Raw genomic sequence first — 25,459 nt, forward strand, 5'->3', positions numbered from 1 at the left:
AACCTTTTTGTACATAGGACATGTAGGACTTTCCTACTTTCCAAAAATAAAACAAATTACGTATAATTACATATAATTCTGTGTCAATGTACAGCATTATTGATACAAAATTTTTTACTAATCTTATTTGTCAGTATTTTTTAAAGTAGAAAACCCTAATATTGCAACTTGATATTGATAAAGATGGACAATATTCAAAGTATTAAGTTTACGAAATAAATGAGATGAAGCTGAAAGATAATGTCTGTTGGTGCATATATAAATTGTTTTTTTTTGTAATTTAAAAAGTTTATCTAATTTGGATTTACTGCAATTACCCCAGACATCAATACAGTAAAGAATGTGTGATAATGTTAACGAATTATTGTAAATAGAGAGTACCAGATTTAGGAAGGCAACTTCTTAACTTATACATAATTCCAATACATTTCAATTTTGGTGAACTTTGTGAGAATTTACAGTATAAATGTAATTTTTTTAAATTTTTTTCAACTTTCTTATTATTTCATATAACAACATATTTGCAATTGTTCATCCGGTCCGAATCTTAACCCAGAAAGGCCCGGGGGCGGATTCCGCCGCCCCATCATTTTTCACGATAAATCCGCCGAGCTCGCTGACTCTTTACTTTCAAATCTCGCACAACTTTTGAGACCAAATTTGCGATGCCCAGGTACGCGGTTACGAAATACTACGCAACATTATGTAAGTGCATGTCAGACCCAAAACTGCTCAAAAACGTGAATTCATGTACAAATCCAATGCAAATTGTGTATTTAGCCAAAATTCATAAATGTATCATCATTTCTACTCTTACTGATTAAACTTAATTAATTTTGTCTTGTTTATGATCAGAATTATGTCTGCATCAATTTCCATCGGAAAAAACAATAAAAAAAATAGAATACATTAGAAAAAAATGCGATACCATTTTTTTTTAAATACATTTTATTTTGATCGGGAACCTACAAAGAGTCTGTGAATAAAAAAAATCGGAGTTTTGAGGCCGTATGATAGTCGATTAGAGCAAATGATTTATTTCATGCAAAAATTAATTCAATAAATGAAATATATTATTATTTGAAAAAAAATCATACAGCCTTGTAGATCTTATCGCACACTACCACTGTTTAAACTTAATTAATTTTGTCTTGTTAATGATCAGAATTAAGTCTGCATCAATTTCCCTAGAAAAAACATCGAAAAACAAGGAAATACATAAGAAATTAAAAAAATAAAATACATGAGAAAAAATTGGGATACCATTTTTTTTAAACTGATTAAACTTAATGAATTTTGTCTTGTTTATGATTAGAATTAAGTCTGCATCAATTTCCATCGAAAAAAACAAGGAAATACATAAGGAAAAAAAATACATAAGAAAAGAAATGCGGTACCATTTTTTTAAAGTACATAATTTTGATTGGGATCCTACAAAGAGTCTGTGAATAAAACTATGAACGCACTGTATTAGCAGTTTTGGCGCCGTACATAGTTGATTAGAGCAAATCGTTTGTTTCATGCATAAAATAGCATAATTAATTCAATCTGTGTTAAATAGCTGCAGGATTCAATAAATGGAAAATATTATTATTTCAAAAAATTAACCATACAGCCTGTAGATCTTATCGCACAGTACTACTGTGCACCCCCTCCCCCCGGCTGTGAGATGGGTCCAAATAACCCGGCTCTTTTAGGTTTAAGACGATGCTCTTAACTTTAGAAAGTCTACGAAGTGGATGCTATACTGGGCGTTGTGGCGTGCGCCTGTAATCCAAGCTGTGGGGAAGTTACAAATTGATGCAGAGGTTCGAGCCCTGGTCACGTCTTTCGGATGGTGACGTTAAAGGTCGGTCCCAGACGTAAATAATCATATCTGATTGATACACGTCTGACAAAACTCAAATACACACACACACACACTATATTCCTGTTGATACGAACAAAACAAGGATTAGATAACATGGGATCAATTCCCTCAATTCAACCATGGACCCCCATGGACCTACTTTGCTTGTAGGTCCATGATTCAACCCTCAGAAAAAAAAACAATTTGCTCGCTCGCGCTCGGCAAGTATTGCAGCCCTCTCGCGTCCACTTCTCGCCAACTAGCTGTAATAATAAACCGGAAAGTGAAAAACTAAGGCTGAGTAAAAAATAGACTTTCTATCAATACTCGCCATTAATGGTTAACAAATAATCTATTTTCGAACCAGGATGGACGCTGACGGATTACCCCTTGTAGGACCAGGAGTAGATTTGACGAAGGTAAGAGGATTTTATTGTGAAAACGATTTTTATCAGCAGAAAGTTAGGGGCGTCACTAATTAATTTTCTTCGGTCCCACATGCCTATTAACATGTGTGCATGTCAGTGTCATTTTGTACAATCGTCGCGTCGCTAGCTAGCTAGTCACCCAGTGCAGTTTGTTTTGGCGCTTTGTTACAAATAGCTAGTCTTGAATGTACCTTTTTTTTTGCATCGATTAACCTTTTGGATAAGAGAGCAAATAATGAGCAAAGTGTGTGTGAGACAATTTTCAACATGTTCAAATGAACTGCTAGTCAGCTGATGAAAAAGTCTGACTAGTCTCTGTCTGTCTGACTGTGTTTTGTTTTGTTGCAATGATGTAAGTGAAAGAAGAGTGTAGGCCTACATGCTGCAGCTGTGCTTGCCATACATTGCCATTGGTTCTCAGGCTTTAGTTTCTTTGACTTTGGGATGTAATTCCATTCTGTTCATGACATGTCACTTAGTGCTTTAGTGACTTAGTCTTAGACAGCTGGCAGCCGTCTGTTTCGAGGAGTTTTTCAACATCTTTTTATTTTTTAAACTTCTCCTCGTACACAGACGGCTCGCTATCGTGCAGCCACCATTAGGGGGTGAACAATGCAAAATCCCCCCGACGGGGCACATCGATTTTTGTCTTTATTTCATAAAAGGGTCATTCTTCAATAAGTGTATATTTTCGACCATTGTGGGATGATGAAATTCAAAACTATTTCTAAACTTTCTTTTTGTCTGTTTAATATATTTGTACATCTGTAGATTATGGAAATACTGTTTGGCGCGATCTTTATGGGGACTAAGTTATAATTTTGGGGTCTTTTTAAACATGTACACTGTTAATGCGTCATCTCCGTCACAATAGACATCACCAGCACTTACACAGATATGGGTATGTGGGACAAGGTAAAGTTAATGATATCTGTAGTACTGTACGGTGTACCAATTTAGATCTGAAGTCCTCCAGACCAAGGCCAAGGGTCACTTTTCATGTTGTAAATATAGCCGTAAGTTTATCATGAGCCCATGCAATGTGTCAATTAACTAAGTTCATAATTCAAATCAAACTCATCATCTCCGTCACGAAAGAGCCGTGACGGAGATGATGCGTGACGGAGATGACTATCAGACACATATGCACCGATAATCAATGTCTGCAATACCAACTAACGCGAGTGCGGCATTGGCTGTTCTGTGGGCACGTTAATCTTTCATAGAAACGATTAGAAAATAAATGTAACACCTTTATCTAGCTAATACCAAGCGTTCGGAGATGACGCTGAATAAAGGTACGCACCTGGTTTTTGACGAAGATGCCGCCCGAACAATGTCAAAACCCCGGAGATCAGGGAAAAAACGTGTCGATTCTTTCTCCGTACTATCCACCGGCCATTTTGCAACCACAATCTTGAAAACCGTGCACTTTGTTGTACTGTAGATGGCGCACTGAAAATGCGTGACGGAGATGACGCAAAATCGTGTGACACAAAATAATAGGCCTTAAAAACAAAAAAATCTTAAAATCGTTGCTTGCGCGTGTATATTTGAGTGGTATTCGTTGTCAACTCATAAAAATTAATTTATCAAGGCATATTATTACAAAAAGATGCATAATTTTAAAAATGCAACACATGTTTATGTTTACATTATGTTATTGTGACATGCAATTTTGAGGGGGGTGGCCATAAAAAAAATTAAAAATAAATTATATATGATATTTCTTTTTGACCTGTTTTAATTTTTCATTATTTTTTACATACGTGTTAGTCAACACAAAGCGGTAAAAAATAAGAAAACTTTTTTATATTTTTTCATGGGACTCCAAAGCCATGTGACACAAAAATATACACTTATTGAAGAATGACCCAAAAATATTGAAAAAGAATTGAACCAAAATAGAGATTATTATTCCGTTTTGGCCTGAAATGCACCAAAACGGGGAAAAATAAACTTAAAAGGGGAAAAACAGTGACTTACTTCAGCTGTCGCGCAACTTCACTTCCCCGTTTTATCCGAGCTTAAGTACATAAACATATGGCCATTGAGTCCCCTACTCCCCTGTACAGATCGCTCTAGAACTTCGGTCTCTGTATTTGGTGAGTGGAGCCAACGTAGTTCAGCGGAACAACCAACATAATTAACATAGACTGAAGCTTTTGGTCTATTAGTGACTTAGTCTTACCTAGGCATACCTTACCGCAAATACTGGCTGGAAGAATGCTGAATCAGCAGTCGAGCTTCCAGGTCTATGTTCTTGTCAGCTACAGGTCTTCATGTCAGCTTCCTTCAATCTTCATGCTTCAGTAAGTTCAAGGAGGCAGGGGGGCAAGTTGGTGAAAATTGCTAATTTTTTCCTGGAATCACAAACACCCCTTCATCCTCTTAGTTGATTGTATTGTCTAGATCTACATTTTTGTAATTCAAAACTAAAAGCACAAAGTTGTTATTCTTGAAATTTTCTTCTGTTTTTTTTTTAATTTCAGGTTGGTGCTATACACTCCAAGCGAATGCTCGCCTTTTTAAACCACTTCATCATACACACAACCAGGTTTCTCAACAAGTTCTCCTGTGTTTGTGAAACGGTAAGGAGTAAATTGGCTAGTCACCAAGATTTAGTTACATTAAATTTACCTTCATCATGGACTCCTATGTTGATGTTTGTACTTATCAATATCATGTAAAACTATCGCTGGCCTGGAAAGTTGGAAAGTGCTCTTCAAAAGTGCCATTTTATGGTCAAAAGAAGTTATGTATTTACTAGCGACAGGAAATTGCAAATTTTTGTACCCAATGGTCATGATGGTACATGTAGATTATATTCAAACTTTACTTTTACCTTCAAAGTCGTTCAAAAGTTTGTAACATACATTTCGAAATTGATTAATGTAGCAACCTTCCTTTTTTTTATTGCATGACTATTTCCAGAAACTGTCGGAGATCACAACTCGTATTCAAAGGCTTGAAACCACAGTCAACATATTGGAAGCAAAGGTAATAGAATACTTCCTGGATTATTTTTGTAACTCATTATTGATTTGAATATACTTTCCCTGTTTTTCCCCTTGCTTTTGGGGGTTCTGTTTATCTCCTGTTCAAGTGTTATTGTTTTGATTATGTGGAAGTGAATCTTCTACACTTGAATATTAAGAATGTAATGGTACATGTAGTTCAAGTGGCAGGATTCAATGATATTGTTAATATGTGTAATAAGTCTGAATGTGTGATTATGAGATTAAGAGTAGAAGATGATTATAAGACTTCAGGGCCCCGTCTTACAGAGAGATACGATTGATCCAATCAATCGCAACTCTATGGAAATCTTTTTACAGGAAATTTGCAAAATGTCCTTTGTAAACAATGGGGAAAACTCCAAATTGTCAAGAAAACAATGAATTTATTAATGTACATTATATCTAGAAAATATTTTGAACAAACATGCATTTATAAGATGCTGACGTTGCTGGATTACCATAGTTACGATTGATCGGATCAATTGTAACTCTTTGTAAGACGGAGCCCAGGTATGATAAAGTTGTTAGTGATGATGATGATATAACGAAAACAAAAGTGGTTAATGGTTACTGTTATTCTAGGAATGATGAAAACAGAAATACAATACAATAATTTTTTTTCCCCCATTTTTGCTGCTGTACATTATAAGTTAATCCATTTTGTTTTATTTTTGTGTAATTTCATTTATGTTGCACCTTAATTGCCTTATATAATAATAATAATCAATTCTTGTATAGCGCATAACACATGATTAATGTCTCTATGCGCTTCCAAAGGACTCGGATATTATTACCCTGGCTGTAGCTCAAGCAGCTTTTATGCGCTCGGCATTTCAAGGAATAAATTCCTGCCAGGTACCCATTCACCTCACCTGGGTTGAGTGCAGCACAATGTGGATTAATTTCTTGCTGAAGGAAACTACGCCATGGCTGGGATTTGAACCCACGACCCTCTGTTTCAAACTCCGGAGACTAATCCACTGGGTCACAATGCTCCACAACGCTTGATCTATAATAAATTGGGAATTTGCCTTTTCTGTTTGGCTATAAATGAAGTGAATACTTGTACAGTTGAACTTCATTTATATGAAATTATCAGTCACTAATTTACTGCTTTGTTTTTATGCAGCTTGCATCTATACCAGGCTTAGAGAATGTCACCGTGGAGCCTACCCCGCCCCCAGCTGCACCTGAACCTTCTAACCTCCCCGCCCTCCCGTCTACAGAGCCTGCCGATGGATCGGTAAGTGACCTTTAACCTTTAGAAGATCTAAATATGTGTTGTATTCTCAAGGGTCACCTCCATGCATATGTAAACATATCATATAAACATCATTAATCTGATTCTGCAGGCATATGTTGATACTTTAAGGAGCAGTGCCAAGATATATCGGGGGGGGGGGGGAGGGGTGCAGACACCCCTGCCTTTCCCTCTTGCCCTTGACATTATTTCAAGAGATTCGCAGAATGACGGAAACTTGGTTGGTTTAAATCGATAGACCAATCAAGATCAATTTTTCATGCGCATTTGGTTCAAAGTGCCGACTAGGATCCAATCAGAAGTGATCTTTCATATTGTATTACGGTCCCCTGATGACCAAAGCTCAAATCAATTTGACATACTTCTAATGCTTGTGATGAAGGCATCAATCCTCATCACGTCCTTCTGAAAAGTGTAAGTGTAATGAAAATGTAATGAAATTACAATTTAAAATTAATAGAGCTCTACATGTTATTCTAAAGACCCCAAGGGCCTACAGTATCCTCAAATAGTTTTCACTGTAATTATATTTATCATGGTTCAATTGACAAGCCTTTCAAATTTGATTGAGTAATGCCGATGTGGTCATCTTATTTTCTCTCTGTTTATAGGGTATCCCAGCCATTGAAGCCACTCCTGAAGCAGCTCCGGCTACTATGACAGTATCTCAAGATCCAAGATATATTAAATATTTCAAAATGATTAATATGGTAAGTATAAAAACGCCCTTCTCTGACAAAAGAAGGAAGTATGTGTTTACGCATGTATAAAGAGAACAAAAGTATGTCTGTTGTTTACATGCATGTAGATGCTAGTGCTTAAAGGGGAAGTTCACCCTGACAGTTTATTGTAAAAATAGCAGGAAAAAAAGATATTGCTGAAGGTTTGAGAAAAATCCATCAAAGAATAGAAAAATTATTAGAATATCAATTATTTGATAGTTTGTGACTTCATATCATCGGCCTTAGGCCAAAAGGGTCTAAACCCAATTTTGGGATGATTTTAGTAATTTATATCATTGTGTACATGTTGACATGCTCTTTGAAATTATGTCCTTCATTTGTCAAAATTTGTTAAAATTATGAAGATAAATATGAATTCCATAAAGCCCTAAACGAGTATCCCTGTCTTTCCGTACGCCAAAAGGGCCTTAAATAGGGTGACATTGACCCAAGGGTATTACCATACATAATGCATTACAACGGACCTTGTGGCATAATTATATTCATCGCGCCTTCTTTATAAATCTTTATGCCAAAAAGTCAGTATTGTGCGCGCACACTGTTTAAGGGCCTTTTTTACCAAGATGCGTGCCAGTTGATGCCTCATGCCAAAAGGGCGCGCAACCATAAATATGCTTTGGTTACGGCCCTTCTGGCATGTCTGGTGTAAATATGCTTCGGTTACAGCATTTTTGGCATAAATATTCTTCACTCCATGCATATGCCAAAAGGCCCTTAACACGTTTTTTTGCTCATAGCATGAAAATTTCTCAATGTTTTTCCAAACATACAATACAATATCCTGTAAAATGTAATAACTGAATATATATATATCAAAATTGACCTTCAAAACGAAGTAATCATCATAAAAAAATTACTTCTTAAACAATCTCAGAACGACAAAAACAATTAAGGCCCTTTTGGCATAAATGCCGACTATATTCAATCAGCTTTCCTACATATCCTAGGTAAAAATCAATGGAATGTCATTTTTTTTCAGAAAATTGAAAATGGTTTTTACTGTACCTTCAGTATATCAATAGACAAATCGTTTCACACCAGTTTCTACCAAAAAAAATGTCATCACGAACCATTAAAAAATTGAATTTAATGCATTTCATATTACATGATATATATGGGACAGCTGCTTGTTCTTGACGTCACAAACCCAAAACTTTTTAATTCTAATAATTTTCTTAATCTTTAATGGATTTTTCTCAAACCTCCACCAATATTTTTACATTTTTTTCCTGCTATTTTACAACAAACTTTTCTTCAGGGTGAACTTCCCCTTTAAGCATTATGCTTAAAGCTAAATGAAAGTAGTTGCAGTAAAACACTGATTTCGTGAGAAAGTCTGTAAAACCAAGGTTAAGTATTACTATATCATCGTTGATCTAGATCTGGTACAGTTACATAAACTGAACTTTGTGAAATCATAAAATCTAAGCTGAAAAACGATCACGCTGAAGATCACCAACACAGATAGGCACACGTGGGACAGTGTATTATTATTGCTGGAATAAAGACCCGACGGACGTGACCGAATCCGCGCTTACCTTGCTTATTTCTCAGCAGTTACACAATTTCTTCCAGAATCCTTTGGCACATATTTTTTATTCATACAAACAGACACTTGGGTGGTCATTATATTAGATTCTGTAAAAAGTCATTTTGAGATCGTTACCACAACTGGCATTTATCTTTAAGCATCCATGTCTCTGTTTTTATATGAGTTTTGGTCTGGAAAGATGAACATTCAAAACTCATTTTTTTTAACATGTCACTTTCTTCCTTTTGTCAAAGTAGGGCATGTATTTTTTTTTGTTAAGTCCAACAGTGCCCTAAATATTCCCTCCCTATCAAATAATTTAATAGATATTAGATACAACTAACTAAATATGCTTTTAAGGAACCTTTGTTGTTTTTTAATTACTCTTCCAGTATTCCTGATTTGGATTGTTCAAATATAAATGGAGTATGTTGCACAATTGAAGTTTATTGATTGAGAGATGATCAAGCAATAGGCAAAATTTCTACAGTATGTAGTTATCCAATGCACTCAGTTTGACAGTATGTTGGATACTTTGTTATTTGAATATTTTAATAGTGAATAGACATGAGTGCAAGATTTCGCGTGAGGTGAAATAAAGATTAAGAGTGTCTCATTCTTTCACCGAATGCGAAATGTTGCACCATAGCACGAATAAGAATATTTGCTATTTGTGTTGTACAGCGCCTTGGAAGTTATCGAAAATACGAACAATAATAATTTTTTTCCTAGGCTACGTAAGTATGTGAAAATAAGAAAGAAAGGTTTGAAAGCAAAAGGAAAATCCTTCAAACGCACATCTGATCTGCTGCAGCAATGCCCATTTCAGCCAGTAAGCCTGGCCCTACACGTATTGCACCTGCATTTACTAAGTGCATGCAATGCGTTGAATCATATTTTCATAGTGACGTCACCTTTTTCTGACCCGTGCAATGGTACATTATGGGCAATACGTGTGCAACGGTACAAATCTTTGACATTCAGCCTCTCATTTGCTCGTGTACAACAAGCTAATTGGGCGTTGTACAATTTGATCTATTTCTTCCAGGGTGTCCCAGTGGATGCTCTCAAGCAAAGACTACTCATGGACGGTTTAGACCCAGCTTATCTAGAGTAAGTATTCACCTTGCTTTGACTTTAATTACTAAATTTGTAGATAGAATGACTGGGGTTGTAGACTGACCATGTGATCTAGCAATCTGCTAAATTCTGTAGATTATTTTCTGAAAAATTATGTTACTTTAATGAATTATGATAATTTATGCACAATTCATGCATGTTATCACCCTATTGAGATGCCCTTACTCTGTCCAGTAAGGTCCATACCTTCGTGTAACTCTGATTTGTCATATACAGGATGTCTGAGCCCAGTTATGTTTCCATCTACTTCTAGAGCGGGTCCTGGGATCCATTTCATAAAATTTGTAATAATAACAAATTTACAATAACAGTTAGAAGCTACTGAAATCCTTCAGTCTGATTGGCTGATCGTAAATTTGTTATAGAAATTGTGCATTTGTTATTTCATGAAACATCTTTATGAAACAGGTACCTGGAGGTATCTATAGGTCAAACTGGGCCCCCTTTCAGAACAAGTTATTGGCATAATATTCAAACATTTTATATTCCATATTGTCAAATCATGATGGATATGAGTGTTTTACAAATAACTTTTGGTATTATTAACTTTAATTTACACAAAACTATTTTTTGGATGATCATGAAAGTTAAAAATTGAGCAGAACATTGTATAATAATTTCTGTTAAATCACCCATACCCCCCCCAAAAAAAATTTCTTATAATGTACTGGACTCAATAACTGTTTAACTGCAAATATGATACATTAAGAGAAAGAATTGTATGAAATCTGCACAATCTCTGGTTTCCGACTACAGTACTTCTAAAAATCACTTTTGTGATTTTGGTCGATCGTGTTCCAGCACTATCTGAATGAAGACTTGCCTACATATTGCATTTACAACTTTGTCATCACCACTTTTGTTTTCAAGCACGCCAAATGCTCCTGCTCCGCCCGTCAACCAAGAATCCGATTCTGATGATTTCAGTAGTCATGATAATAGCTCAGATGATGACTTCAGTGATTAGATGGAGGCCACTATTATGCTTTTCACACTGCATTTCCTTAACCCCATACTATCCTTAACCCCATACTATCTTTTTTTCGATTCACACTGTCTTTCTTAACCCCGTACTATTGCTTAGCCGGGGTTAACGCCTTAACCCCGGGCAATCACACAGCTCATAAATATTGATGATTTTACCATACAGAGCGCGATTAACGTGCAATTTCGACTTCTGTGATTGGCTAATGCTTAGCCCCGCTTTTGCTTAGCCCTGTATCGTTTCACACTGCATCTCTTAGCACCACAATAAGCCGGCTAACCTTGCTTTTTTGCAGGGCCAGATAGTATCGTACTATTTACCGTGCTAGCCCACTTTGCTAAAACGTAGTGTGAAAATGAAGTGGGCTAAGCTTAGACCCGGGAAATTGGTGGGGCTAAGACCCCCCCTTAGCCCCACCAATTTAGGACAAAAAGTGCAGTGTGAAAAGCATATATATATATGAAGAACTTAATGTGGAGATGGAGGCAGAAGAGTCGATATTGATGAGTAGGGGATTAACATTATCACAGTCCTCTCTGTGTCAGGTAAACTCAGCTCAACTTAAAGGAAACTAAAACCCAAGAAGAGAAGCAGTCTTATTGGAAAGAGTAAAATGAGAGGAACAATTAAAAAAAAAGTTTCATCAAAATCCGTTATGAAATAAGCAAGTTATGGACGTTTAAAAAGTCTTGTTGTACTTTCTATGGGGATCCTCAAATTGGCAAACCTGCTTCAAAATGGCCGATTTTGTGGACAATTCTCCATTTGTTTTGTACACAAATTTTCAGATTTTACCCGTTATTTTACATATTTCACATTATCTCTTCCTGACCTTGAAATATGTGGTGTGGATTGTATTTTCCCATGACATATGTTGTGCTCAGAAGGAGGCAAGATGCAATTTGAAAGATAATGAGGAAAATCTGAAAATGTGTGTACAAAACAAATGGAGAGTTGTCCACAAAATCAGCCATTTTGAAGCACATTTGCCAATTTGAGGATCCCCATAGAAATTACAACAAGAATTTTTAAATGTCCATAACTTGCTTAATTCATAACCGATTCTGATGAAACTTTTTTTTAAATTGTTCCTCTCATTTTACTCTTTCCAATAAGATTGCTTCTCTTCTTGGTTTTGATTTCCTTTAAACAAATACAGCAGAGTGGCCAATGTAGATGTCTTGTCAGTGAAGACCGAGGAGACACAACAGAGATTAGAGGTTTGAAGAGATTGGATAAGGTTGGCCATCTTGGCTATTAATGATAAGAGTAAATAATCATGTGTCACTCGAAGTAAGCAAATGAAAATTGTGAAGTTCATGTGTGTGTTGACATTACTGCTGAAGTGAACAAAGACAGGTGAAAGCCTTAGCAGTTGCAGATAAAACATCACAATTTTGTTTGCTTACTTTTGGTTATCTATTCCCTCATTAACATTGAAGAGTTGATAAAGATGTTGTTTTGTTTAGGGGACAACAGAGGTATGTGCTCAATGTGTCACTTTCAGTGGGAGAAAAGCGGTACAAATATATTTTAAGAAATTAAAAAGAAAACATGTTTTAGTTTGTGGAGCAATAAAGAAACAACATGTGTCAGAAGTTGGAGGGGCTGAGTGACTCTTGACCCATCTTCAGATTTTGCATGGAGGGGGGGTCATAATTCAAATCTACTAGTACATGTTGTGTCAACCTATTGAATGGTTTCTGTTTCCACTTATTATATGTTATCATCATGGATGAGAGTAGCATTTGTTTCACTTGGCGGGTGAGTTGATTTCAAGCCATGTTATTTTCAATTTTTCATCCATGTTTCATATTTTATATACAACTCATAAGCGTAATGCACTCACGGCCCTGATCAGTGGTTCCAATTTCTCTGCTGCAAATTCCACACACTAATGGAATGACCCAACTTCAACCCTGGTGTTAACACTATACCCTATGCGAAACCTTACCCTAAACCTAACGTAATACCCTATTGCAACCCTAACCCTACATCTTAGACGAAATAAGGCCCAGAGCAATTGTCGCCGGAGCAAATGTTGTGTTACCTGATCAGTATGTATGTGCATGTATCCTCTTACATGTAGTTTACACTAATCTATTTATGCCATATGATGGAATATGATATAAAATGGTACTTGGTTCAGAAACGGAACTATGGCAGGAAACTGACTCTTGATTGTCCTTGGAACAACAATTCAAAATTAATTGAAACAAAGGTCACCTCCATGTGTATGTAAACATATCATATAAACATCATTTATCTGAATCTGTAGGCATACATTGCATACTTTCAGGACCAGTGCCAGGAGGGGGGGGGGCGGCTAGACCTAAAGAAAACATTTTTTTTGCGATTAAAAAAGGGGCATTAGATTTCAACCCATCCTCTCCTGTTCAATATTTGGTTTTCTTCTTATGCATTTTTGTTCCTCTTTTTTGTTTATCATTTGAAAATCATTTTTTTAGGAGGGGGGGGGGGGTGAAGAAAACCCTGCCTTCCCCTCTTGTGTTGCACCCAATGATTCTGGCTTTTGTATTTGTCATTGTAAGCGTTAATGGTTTGTATTCTGACGTCCTGTTTTGACAACATGAAATATCCATATGGACAGCTTTATAGATATTTTCAATCAACATTGAAGCGAGCAAAATTCTTAAATGCTAAAAGATATTACAGAAGAAAAAAAACGGTCATTGGAGAGTTGGATTATTAGGTATTATTGAGGTAACATTTTGAATAGTGGTTTAGACTTTTATGATTTGAAGGTATTTTGGTTGGATCTTACAGTTTGAGGCATTTTAATTGGTCTTTTCAAACCCAACTCGTGTAATTTTCAACAAGATCATATTTCTGAAACTCAGTATAATAATTAAAATGGCCAATTATAAGAATGACTTGTTGGAAAAGTTTGATATCATTTTTAAATGTTGGTTATTACCCTTCTCATTTAAAAAGCGCGTCTTCATTGACAATTCATTATTACAGGAGAATGAAACCTTTGGAACAAGATAACTTGTGTGAAAACAGAAAAATCAAAGAAACAGATCAACGAATGTTTGAGAAAAATCAGACAAATAATGAGAAAGTTATGAGCATTTGAATATTGCGATCACTAATGCTATGGAGATCCTCATATTGGCAATACGACAAATATGCGTGATGTCACTTGTGAACAACTCTCCCAATTACTTTAGTATGTATTTCATTTAATCTGCCTCTTTTATTTGATCTATCAGTAGATCATGTGTTCTTTCTATAGGAGGGCATGAAATACAGATTTTTAAAGAATACATCATGGATTAAATGTTTGTATCACCATAAGAAAAAGCAAAAAGAGACATTTTGGGGGTATTTTATAGTCCATCAAAGGGAAAGTTGTTCACACGTGACATCACACATCCTTGTCGCATTGCCAATGAGAGGATCTCCATGGCATCAGTGATTGCAATATTCAAATGCTCATAATTTTCTCATTATTTGTCCGATTTTTCTCAAACTTTTCTTTGTTGTTATTCTTTGATTTTTCTGTTTTCAAACAAGCTATCTTGTTCTAAAGGTTTCATTCTCCTTTAAAGAGACACTTTCATTTTGGTATTTTACAGTTCTACGCACTTGTTTGATGCCAATTTTTAAGTGATTATTCTTTTCTAATCTAAGGATGTTGAATCACTGCTAGTAAATTTGATTTTGTGTTACATTTTGCTTCCTATTTGTGAAAAATTTACATTCTCACCTTAGTTCAGAATATAGGACAACAATTTTATGTATGAGGATTCCCATCAGCCCCCTACCCCAAGTTACCCCCCAAAATAAAACAAAAACATTACTTTAGCAATTTAAAGGAATTGTATCATTCCCTTAATATCTTGTCATTATGAGTGCAAAATCAAATCATTTTATGTGCAGAAATTCATTTAAATGTCATTCCAACATGTTTTAATTGTGATTGTTTTCTTTACATGATTATTTTATTCCAAATATTAAAGGATTGCATGTACAAAGTGTATCATATTATGCAAAATATATTATGAATTCTATTGGATATCAACTTTATTAAATATATTCTATGCATGTAAGAAAGCTTTGTTCTGTATCTTCTTTATGATGATTTAGTTAAAATTGCCGTGAATTGATTAAGATGTTCATATTTTCATAGCAACACAATTATTTAATTTAAGAAAATATCGGTCGTAGCTTGCCTTTCAAATTCAACTTGTGCACTTTTCTTTAAAGGGAGTTTGTGAAGAAAATAAGTCAGGGGTCGATTGCACGAAAGGGTCTTTGCAAGAACCGTCTTTCATGTCGCCCATTTATTAGGTGCGCCATGTGATATCTCATAAAATTGCATTAAAAAATTATTTAGAAGCTAGCTAACAATTTTTATTTATCTTAAATTTCAAAAATATCCCGCATACAGCGCATCATTAAAGATGGGTGACACGAAAGAAAAGACCCTTTCGTGTAATTGGCCCCAGATATAGTAGATATCAAGATGAAGGCAGAAAGAAGGGGGAGGGGGAGGAAGGGGGATAAGATATTAAAGAGTGCTAATATTTATGAATACGGGTAGGGAATGTGTATGGGTTAGGGGAGAATGAGAGTGGAGAGGGGATGGAGAGAGAAAAAGATGAAGGGATAGAATGTGTGGGGGGACACGCATTGAAAAGGACAAATAGAATTTCCATCGATTCTAACTGGAATCGCCTTCCAGTCATACCATATATACATATCAAAAGAAGCGGGAAATTCCCAAATAAAGCAATGAATTTAAAAAATAGCTGACTGGAGACGGATTCTCACCCCCATCTCTTCATGTTGATCTTTCCTTTCTTTTCTTAATTTCTTGTCTGCCAGCGAATACGTAATAATTACGTCATTAAGTCCAAAGAGGCAGGTCACGTCTCCAGTAGATCGTCTTTTGAGTATCTGGCCCGCTACTTTCTCCAACCATCATCTTAAGCACGAAGCCATCTCCCGGGAATTGGTCTTTGGCGGATTCCGCATCCCGCCGGTATCTCGTTGCCATGGTAACTATAAGCGTAGGATTTGAGGATGGAGTCATTCTAGGAGGAAGAGGAGGAGGGAAGTAACTCGATGAGTTTTCACTGCTGCACTGCATGCAGGTCAAGATTGTACTTTTGCAAGTTCCATCGGGGGGAGGGGGACCGGGGTATTTTTATGGGGAATGGGGGCGTAAGATGACCTACATGCGATATATTTTTTCTCAGTTGCCTTATACGGGTATTATCGCGTTAAAAATGTCAATAATTCTTTTTTATACTCCTCTTTGTTAATGTTGCTCCCTTTTTAAAGGTGCTCCTTTTTATTTTCCTAAAAAAAAAAAACACACAGGGAGTAATCACAGCCAGCCCCCCCCCCCAACCCTTGTCTGAGTCACTGGCCAAGTGGCAATCTCACTCCGAATGTTCAAAATAACTTTAGACTGAAAAGAATAGAGAGGGCACCATCCTCTACAATCATTTTTTTTTTTTTGGGGGGGGGGTTGGGGGTCGGGTGTCAGTAATTCCCGACGTGATATTATCGTAGATAATATCCTAGAATATGCGACATATTCGATTTTATTATCCATATCAAATCACATGAAAGAATTATTTTTGATTGTTTTTAAGGGGTAGCTCGCTCCGCTTTCTTGAAAATTAATCAGAAATTGTGTAGGCACGTACGGTTACCTGTCCAGAACCCATCTTGCTCTAAACTTTTGCCTCATTACGCCACAGTGAAAATGATGGGTGAACTCAAGGGGAAGAATCCCATTAATGTAAGGATTCTGGACATATTTTCTTTTTGGCGGCAACCAAGAATTCGGCAATAATTGATGAAATTTAGTAAGAGGAAGTTGATGAAACCTGAGAAAGGTCAGTAGACCATCGTCTGAAATGTGAAGTGAAAATGATGGATCATTTTGCTTTGAGGATGAAGAAACTGGAGATTATGGCAAGCCATTCGCGAGGGCATCCTGAAAGACAATAATTTTCTTTTTTTTTTGCAAATGCGTATGTTGCTTTTGATCGATGAATAACGACCTTATTTTGATCCATGAATATTGCTTTTTGTTAGAAAGTTGATAATTGAGTGATAACACACGCAAGTAAACAATTATAAGAAGCCCTCGATATTTCCAACCTCGAGTAGGCCTTAATCTGTTTCTTCGGATATTGTTGGTGTGAGTTGTTGTTTTTCCTTTTTAGGGGGGGGGGGGGGGGGCGGGCATGTTTGTCGATTGATGAACGTTACTTTTAGTGATTTTGTGTTTAAGTATTAACGAACATTCATGTGGCTAAGAGTTATAGTTTAAAAGTATTTAAAAAAAATTATCCCCCTTTTAGAGAAAAACAAACACTCTAAAAAAAAGTTTACCCAATACTGGGTAAAGCGTGTAAACTGGGAACATGCATGTTGGTTGGGTTTTGTAAATGTTGCGTTGAAATAGCCCATTATGAGGTTAAAAAATATACCCAGCAAATATGCATGTTCCCTTTTTACCCAATATTGGGTGAAATTTCACTCAGTGTTTTTAGAGTAAATGAAAAGAATCGTTGTTTCAGACCTGTAAACCAATATTCGTTTTTTTTTCTGGTAAGTGCCTTCCAATATTAAATCTAAATTCTATTAGATGAGAAAGCAATAAGGGCGACTTCTGCAAATACCTAATGCCACCCGAATAGATGGAAAAAAAACCTTTTACCGGAGACGTTGGAGAAGAAATAGTGATGGCAAGAGAACTGAGAATTTATTGAAAATATATAGGTGGTCATTATCTTTTTTCATTTACAAAAGGGCTAAGTTGAGGGACGTGAGAATGGTCATGGTGGTGGTGGCGGGGGGGGGGGGGGGGGGGGGGGGTCAATAACACTATGGGGTGAAAGACGTGGGGGGGGGTAAGAATTATTGAAGTGAAACCCAAAATAATTAAAGTAGGCCTATGATCGGCTGTGAATATGGTGACCGGGGGCCCGTAACACAAAGCTTAGCAATGATCATAAAACATTGATTGCCTTGACTACAGTGTACAATCAATCATGATAAAAATACCAAGCGTATGATTAGTTGCTAACATTTGTGTTACGGGACCCAGGACCTCGCTTTGCAAAGCTTATCGTCACCATGGTTACTTGATTACCATGAACACTCTCAGGTTTGCCATTCCTTAACAGTTACCATAGTAACATAACCTTCTAAGTCAACCAAACCCAATGATTGTTGTCATGTCCTGTCCATACCTGTGAAACTTGTTCATGGAGATGTATCCACTTCCTTGATCTGGACTCGAGAAGCAGAACAATTCATTTTTCGTTTCAAGATGTATCGGCATGCGCTTGATAAAATGGATTATTTACATTAATGACATGATAGAAAAGCCAAGTTACCCCAAAGCAGCACATATATAAAGATGAAATATCTTAATATGATTAAACAACAGTTTTCGGAACTGAAGTGGCTACCCTGGGTAAATATACCTTTATTACTATTATTATTATTAACAACAGTAAGAATATTATAGTATACTAATCCCATCAAATTCTTTGAATTAAACGCCGATAAAAGAAAGAATTATGTTCATACAATGTATAATTCTACATTTTGGTTACATAATTCACTCAAATGTGTTTTCGGTAAATGATAAAATCTGTCAAGCAAAAAAAAAATAACCATGAACAAAACGATTAAGAATACTACTAATAAAAATGGCTCTCAAAATGGTGTGTGTGTGGTGGTGGGGGGGGGGGGGGGCATGGGCAGGACGTGCCACTGGATCTGATTGTACGCTATGTTGACTTCACGTTTGAACGAGTGAGATTAACATATATATGGAACTCCAATACGTGTAATTAAGTGTAAGCCCTATTAAGTATATGCCCCCTCCCTATGGCACTAATGTCTTTATCCAAATACTTTCATTTCTTTGTCTCTCTCCCTGTCATGCCCTGTGACACTGTCTCATTTCTTTCTGTCTGGCTCTTCTGCCTCTTACTCTTATCTCCCTCTTCCTACCCCCCCCCCCCCCTTCTCTGTACCCTTCACTCTCATGTAAACAGAGGAAAATCAAATCAAATTATCTCATCACATGGCTGTTTGCTTGGAAGGGGATTTACCCCAATCAAACCCCACAAGAAATAACCCACAACAACACATAAACTCAAAGGTGAAGATAAGTAGTTCTGCTATTTCTGTTATTATTGAAAACTAGCGGAAGCATTTGCGAAGCCCTCGATCGTGTGTTTATCAAAATAAAACACTATAAAAGCAAAATGATGTAATTAAGGACCGAGACATGACGAGGCTTAAAATGACTGATATATCTTCAAATCAACCAAAATCCCTCTTTGGCCTGTTTAGATCAAAGTACAGTTCAAAAGATATTTACAAATTATGATAAAATAAATAAAATAACCAACAATAATAATGCATTTCTCCAGGAAGACCATCATATTTTTTACCCACTATGCCTGTATGCGTTATATCATAGGGGTGAGACTTAATGATGACGGGTGTTTGGAAGGGTGTATCTGTTTGTGTGTAAGGGTGAGTGTGCAATGTTGTTAGAGTTTTTTTCTCAATAATTCAAATTAATCCATTTATAATTATGTATCTGAGTAATATTTCACCCTATAATAATGTTATATTTTCTGTATTATGCATTCATATTGAAGATATTCTTTATATTTCCAACTTATCATTTGATTACAATTCGTAATTATTTATAAAAACTTAACTTTTTTTGTATTATCACCTGGCAATAATTACGATTATTATGTTTTATGTATTATTCATGTACATGTATACTAAGATTGGGTGCCTTTTACTTTATACATTCTATTCATGGCACGGCCCCAATACAAATCAGACTCTGTATCTGTTTGGGTTTTTTACCGTGTGAAAATAAAATTTATCTATCTATCTATCTATCTATTTTATTTACAGCGTCGTATATAATAATAATAAATAATAATAGTTACATAGCGCTTCATACGCTGTGTTCCTAAGCGCTTTACATTATTAGTATTACCATGGCCACATGATCCATTAATGTTCCAAAGATAAAGTGCACCAACTCTACTCCCTGGGGAGTATCCTGGCCAGGCAACCATTTATCGGTGCACACATGCCGATCCAATGGCATTGATGTCCACATCCTACCGGGTACCCATTTAACACCTGGGTGGAGAATGGCAAACGTGGATTAGTGCCTTGCCAAAGGACATTAGCGCCGGTAGGATTCGAACACTCGACCCTTGGTTTAAGAGTCAAGTGATTGAACCACTACACCACGGCACCTCCATATATCAACATTATCATTGCTTATCATTCCGATTTGTCCTTTTATACACGTCAATCCTTTTTGCAAAATTTTCGTTGAAATGGGATGCCGATGGTCTGTTTCATGAACCACGGAACGGTTTTGAAAGTGGCGGGGAAGAGGGGGTGGGGGTGGGGGGGGGGGCGCTGGACCTTCCCGGTTGGTCTGTTTTACGTGTTTCTAACGTCTATTGAAAAGAAAATGGGGTGCTGAGAAACCCAGGCCCAGTCCCAATTTCCTGTTCCGCGTCCCCTGTGGTTCAGGGGCTGGCTCGCTCCGCTCACTCGCAATATTAGAGAAATATCGCTCCTTGTCTCAAATCCTGTGCGAAAGTCAGTCCCCTGATCCACTGAAGAGTAGGAGGGCAGATGCGGCGTCAAAGAAAGAGAGAGAGAGGGGGGGGGGGGTGGCAAGGAGGTGACCGCCTTCATGTCATTTCAAGTAATGATAAATGGACAGAGGAGGGGAAAATAAGATTATAGGGGAGGGGGAAGAAAGAAAGAAGGAACAAGAGTCTGAAAATTAGATGTTTAGGTTGTGTAACTACTTATGCCCCTATACAATTCGATTGGCGTAACATTTAGGTCCTCTCCTAAGAAAATACCCTGACACCGTCCCTATAGGAGGGTCATTGACGAAAGGTAAGAATACCAGCCAGAAGGACAGGTGAATACGTTCTTCACTAACTTAAGAAATGGCAAAGGAACGACTTTACATATCCTCTGACAATGGCTGGGATATGATTTCCCAGGGGCGGTTTATGGGCAGTTCTATATTCTTCATGAATATTTCGTTGACACTGCATTTCTTTACAATCCTTCGGGGAGCGAGCTGATATGTCAATAGCCAAAGCTTATGGCATGAATGTGAGATTATCTTGTGTATATCTTTTGTTCTTGACTCCCGATCTGTTATCCGCTGCCGCCATGACAGAAGCGATGTTCAGACAGGTAGCAGAGCTCCAGAGACAATCCGAGTGTGTTGAAAAAAGGGGATAAGAAGGAAATAAAGGGGAAAACGTGAAAAGGTACATTTTGTAAAAAAATACATCAAAATCTGCCTTTTTCGCCCCCTCATAGTAATGTTCGCTCATTATGCCACTAACCTCCTCTCTATCTATCTATCTATCCATCTATCTATCCATCTATCTATCGATCTATCTATCTATCTATCTATCTAGCTAGCTAGCTAGCTATAAATAGATAGACAGACAGACAGATAGATAGATAGATAGATAGACAGATAGATAGATAGCTAGCTAGATAGGCAGATAGATAGATAGATAGCTAGATAGATAGATAGCTAGCTAGCTAGATAGATAGAAAGATAGATAGATAGCTAGCTAGATAGATAGATAGAGTTAGATAGATAGATAGCTAGATAGATAGATAGAGATAGCTAAGTAGATAGCTAGATAGGTAGATAGATAGATATATATAGATAAATAGATAGATAGATAGAGATAGCTAAATAGATAGCTAGCTATATAGATAGATAGATAGATATAGATAGATAGATAGATAGACAGATAGATAGACAGATAGATAGATATAGATAGATAGACAGACAGACAGACAGACAGACAGATATATAGATAGATAGACAGACAGACAGACAGACAGACAGACAGACATATAGATAGATAGATAGACAGACAGACAGACAGACAGACAGACAGACAGATAGATAGATAGATAGCTAGCTAGCTAGCTAGCTAGCTAGATAGATAGATAGATAGATAGATAGATAGCTAGCTAGCTAGATAGATAGATAGATAGATAGACAGCTAGATAGATAGATAGCTAGCTAGCTAGATAGATAGATATATAGCTAGCTAGATAGATAGATAGATAGATAGATAGATAGAAAGATTAGATAGATCTGTCTCTCTGTCTGTCTATCTACCTACATATCTATCTATCTATCTATCTATCTATCTATCTACCTACATATCTATCTATCTATCTATCTACCTACATATCTATCTATCTACGTACATATCTATCTATCTATATATTTATCTATCCATCTATCTTTCCATCCATCCATCCATCTATATATCTATCTATCTATCTATATATATATCTACCTACCTACCTACCAACCTACCTACCTAGCTATCCATCTATCACTTAGCAGTCCATCTTTTTCACCTCATATACAAACCATTCCGGCTTCTCTAGTTTGCTTTCCCATCCACGATCGACGCCCATAATTATTTATAAAGCATTTTCTAGATTTCCCTTGGTATACACTGTACGGTAAGCATCCTTTAGCAAACAGATTTCTCCTAAGTAAATGGAGAATAGAGCATCTCATTTGAGCCCCTCACCCCCCCCCCTGTAAAAATATTTGGTCTGCTGCAAATCTGTCTATGGGCGTCGTGGGAGATTCAGTTGCGATTAGCAACAAAATAATGGGCGATATAAAAGCGGCTATTAATTTGAAATGCATACAGAAACAGGCTAATTAAGATATTGACGATTCCGAGCGAACGTACATGTGTGTATTTTGTATTTATACGAGCTGGTAAATGCTTTGTTTAATTTCACAATAGGCATTGTTTGAAAGATTCTATCCTCAAAATTGTTAGTTTATACAAACCTTCCGCTTTCTGAATTATTGAGAAAGCCCCCTCAGTTATCAGAAGGGAGGGGGGGGGGGCACATTGTTTTTATTATGCAAGTGCATTTTTTCATAAGTTACAAACTATTCTATTCTATTTTGTTATTATATTTGTGTACTTGTTCGCCAGATTGGTTTTGCCCAGGTAGTAGACCATTTCGGAGTTACCTCATGGACAATTTTGGTCAAATTACATTTTATTTCTTTCACTATGATAAGCAGATTTCAAAGTATTATGTAAGCATGCCTCACATAGCAGGATGCAGAAATTGCATAGACCAGATGACTACATGTAGAATAGCACATCAATGAACACTATGAAAGTTTTTGTTACATTTCTTCTTTGAATGCATTAGCATATTGTTATAACAATGTAGTAGATGCATTGTTGTTTTGGGGGAATTTTGGGAAAAACACAATTTAAAGCAGACACGAACCAGTAGCCACCTCAAGTCCTTAACTACCCAAATCTGGCCAGGTTGCTAACCCATAATGCAACATTTTGAGCAGTGTAGTCTTTTCATTTAGGCCCATTGGAATGATATCACACTGATTCACTTCTCAATACATCTATATATCATTACTTGTTTACCAAGTACATGTAGCTACAATGTAAACAGGTACTTTTCCTCTAAAAGCAGTTTAGATTATCTGAATTTTTAAATTGTATGCTAATTTATTTTCTGTATTTCTCTCTATTATTAATAGTTATCTCAAAATATACTATATTTTAAGACTATTTATATAACACACAGTGAATTAAAAAACCACACACAGTTCGCTCCCTCTTTAAAAGAATATATGAATAATCAAGACATCAAAGGTGGTGCTTATCTCATTAAAATATTAAACCACCACCATGACCACGTCACTTTAGAACAAATGACCTTCTTCTGATCATGCGCAGAATGGAACTACGAACTGGATTATTGCATAATTGCGTCCTTTGGGTGATGAGAAACGTTTTCGATCGTCAAAATGATTTTTTTTTCTGAAGAAACCCACCTTCTATGTATTAAAATCGTCATGAATTAAAAGAATTTAACTATTCTATTCACTCTCACTTCCAAACTCTTGAACCTAATTGAAAACAGTCACTCGATAAACAATTACACAATGAAATTTATCTATCCCTTTCCATTCACTTGTTTTACTGTTTTAGGTCAAAGGGTCAAATTATGATTATCGCAACAATAGACAGTGCACATGGGTATGCAATTTATCTCTTCCCGTATACTACATAGGATATCCGTATGACTACTGCGAGTATACAACACTAATGCTTGTAGAGTCAAGTTGATTGTTGAATGTACTCAATTCGTATCAGATTATAACAATGGGCTTGCCATATTTTTTTTTACTAAGTTTTACGAGTCGTTCAGATATCGTCGAAGTATAAAAGATAAACATATAATATTGCGCATAAATTATATGCGAAATGGCTTTGATAAGGCCCTATATATTTTTTCGTCCACATACTTGCAATGATGGGCGATGATCCGGGGGGGGGGGGGTGTCTTTCGAAATTCGAATTTGTACAATATCCTATGGGACAGGGTCATGTCGCCCCCCCCCCCCCCCCTCTTTCCATTCGAGAGAAGGACCAATAACGAAATCGCTGCCCATGCTTGTAATCATCTATTGCTCTCGAATTCACGTTTCTTACATGGCGGTGTGTATAACATTGTTGCTTGGACATTCAGAAAACTTAAGATTCCTGGCATTTCAACAATGTCAGATAAAAGAGTATTATTGAATAAAAAGTACAACGCCCTTCGATCATTAACCGTGAAACTTTGGAGCATAGCGCCCGCACTTTTTTTTGGTGCGTTCAAAATTTGACACTACGCACGCACGAAATGTGTCGTCTGCTACCGAGTTGTTGAAACGCTCAGCGCAGTATCGCTCCGTTGTTTGCTCAAGAACGTAGTGCATGCGTGCATGCTTTCGTAGTTTAGGCTTCACAAGTGTATCTTTTAGTTCATTAGTTTAGCCGGTAGGATGTTGTAGATGTTCGGAGTTGAACCTGCCAAAAAAACGGAATATAAATTTGGATAATCACACATACTTCAAATCACACACGGGTGAGTGAATATTTTTAATTCCTACATTTACTTTTTCTTCAACATGTCATGTTATGAATGAATTACTACAAGGTCCCAAACTGAGGACGCATGCATTAAGTATTCTGCAGTTGTACACGGATTTTTGTGATCCATAATCAAGTTTGAATTATTAATGAAGGTTGATTTATTTTGTATGAACTTTGCTTTTACGAAGCGGTGGGTGGTCAGAGAGTGAAAGGAATATTAATTCACTTTATTTCGTATGAAGCGGTGGATGGCCTGATCGAGAGTGAATGAAATATTAATTGATGTAATCATCGTATAGTTGGACTTTTACGTGGTCGCTGATGTCCTCGTTGACATATCGTAAACCCGGATCGCAAATGAAGACAATTATCAGCCAAAGTCTGCCAAGGGAAAGTCCTGTTTGGCATATCCAGTTCAAAGAGCTGTATGAAATAGCACGTGTATTATACGTTATCCAGGGCATGA

At 36.6% G+C, this 25,459-nt stretch overlaps 1 protein-coding gene across 1 annotated transcript; it reads left to right on the forward strand.

Annotated features, from left to right (window-relative positions):
- Positions 1-2,099: 2,099 nt before the first annotated feature.
- LOC129282455 (WASH complex subunit 3-like) lies at positions 2,100-13,848 on the forward strand. Its single transcript, XM_064113874.1, has 7 exons — positions 2,100-2,268; positions 4,770-4,868; positions 5,212-5,277; positions 6,427-6,540; positions 7,170-7,268; positions 9,881-9,945; positions 10,843-13,848. The coding sequence occupies exons 1-7, from the start codon at positions 2,218-2,220 to the stop codon at positions 10,937-10,939; spliced, it is 591 nt and encodes a 196-aa protein (XP_063969944.1). The 5' UTR covers positions 2,100-2,217; the 3' UTR covers positions 10,940-13,848.
- The last annotated feature ends 11,611 nt before the right edge of the window (positions 13,849-25,459 follow it).

This window comes from Lytechinus pictus, chromosome 19 (genome assembly GCF_037042905.1).
Source record: "Lytechinus pictus isolate F3 Inbred chromosome 19, Lp3.0, whole genome shotgun sequence".
In the NCBI taxonomy this organism is placed as follows: domain Eukaryota; kingdom Metazoa; phylum Echinodermata; class Echinoidea; order Temnopleuroida; family Toxopneustidae; genus Lytechinus; species Lytechinus pictus.

Bases quoted from the DNA above. Each gene is read 5' to 3' on its own strand.
- LOC129282455 (XM_064113874.1), top strand. From the start codon at position 2,218: ATGGACGCTGACGGATTACCCCTTGTAGGACCAGGAGTAGATTTGACG. The intron at 2,269-4,769 runs GTAAGAGGATTT...TTTTAATTTCAG, and splicing joins CAGGAGTAGATTTGACGAAG to GTTGGTGCTATACACTCCAA. The intron at 4,869-5,211 runs GTAAGGAGTAAA...GACTATTTCCAG, and splicing joins TCTCCTGTGTTTGTGAAACG to AAACTGTCGGAGATCACAAC.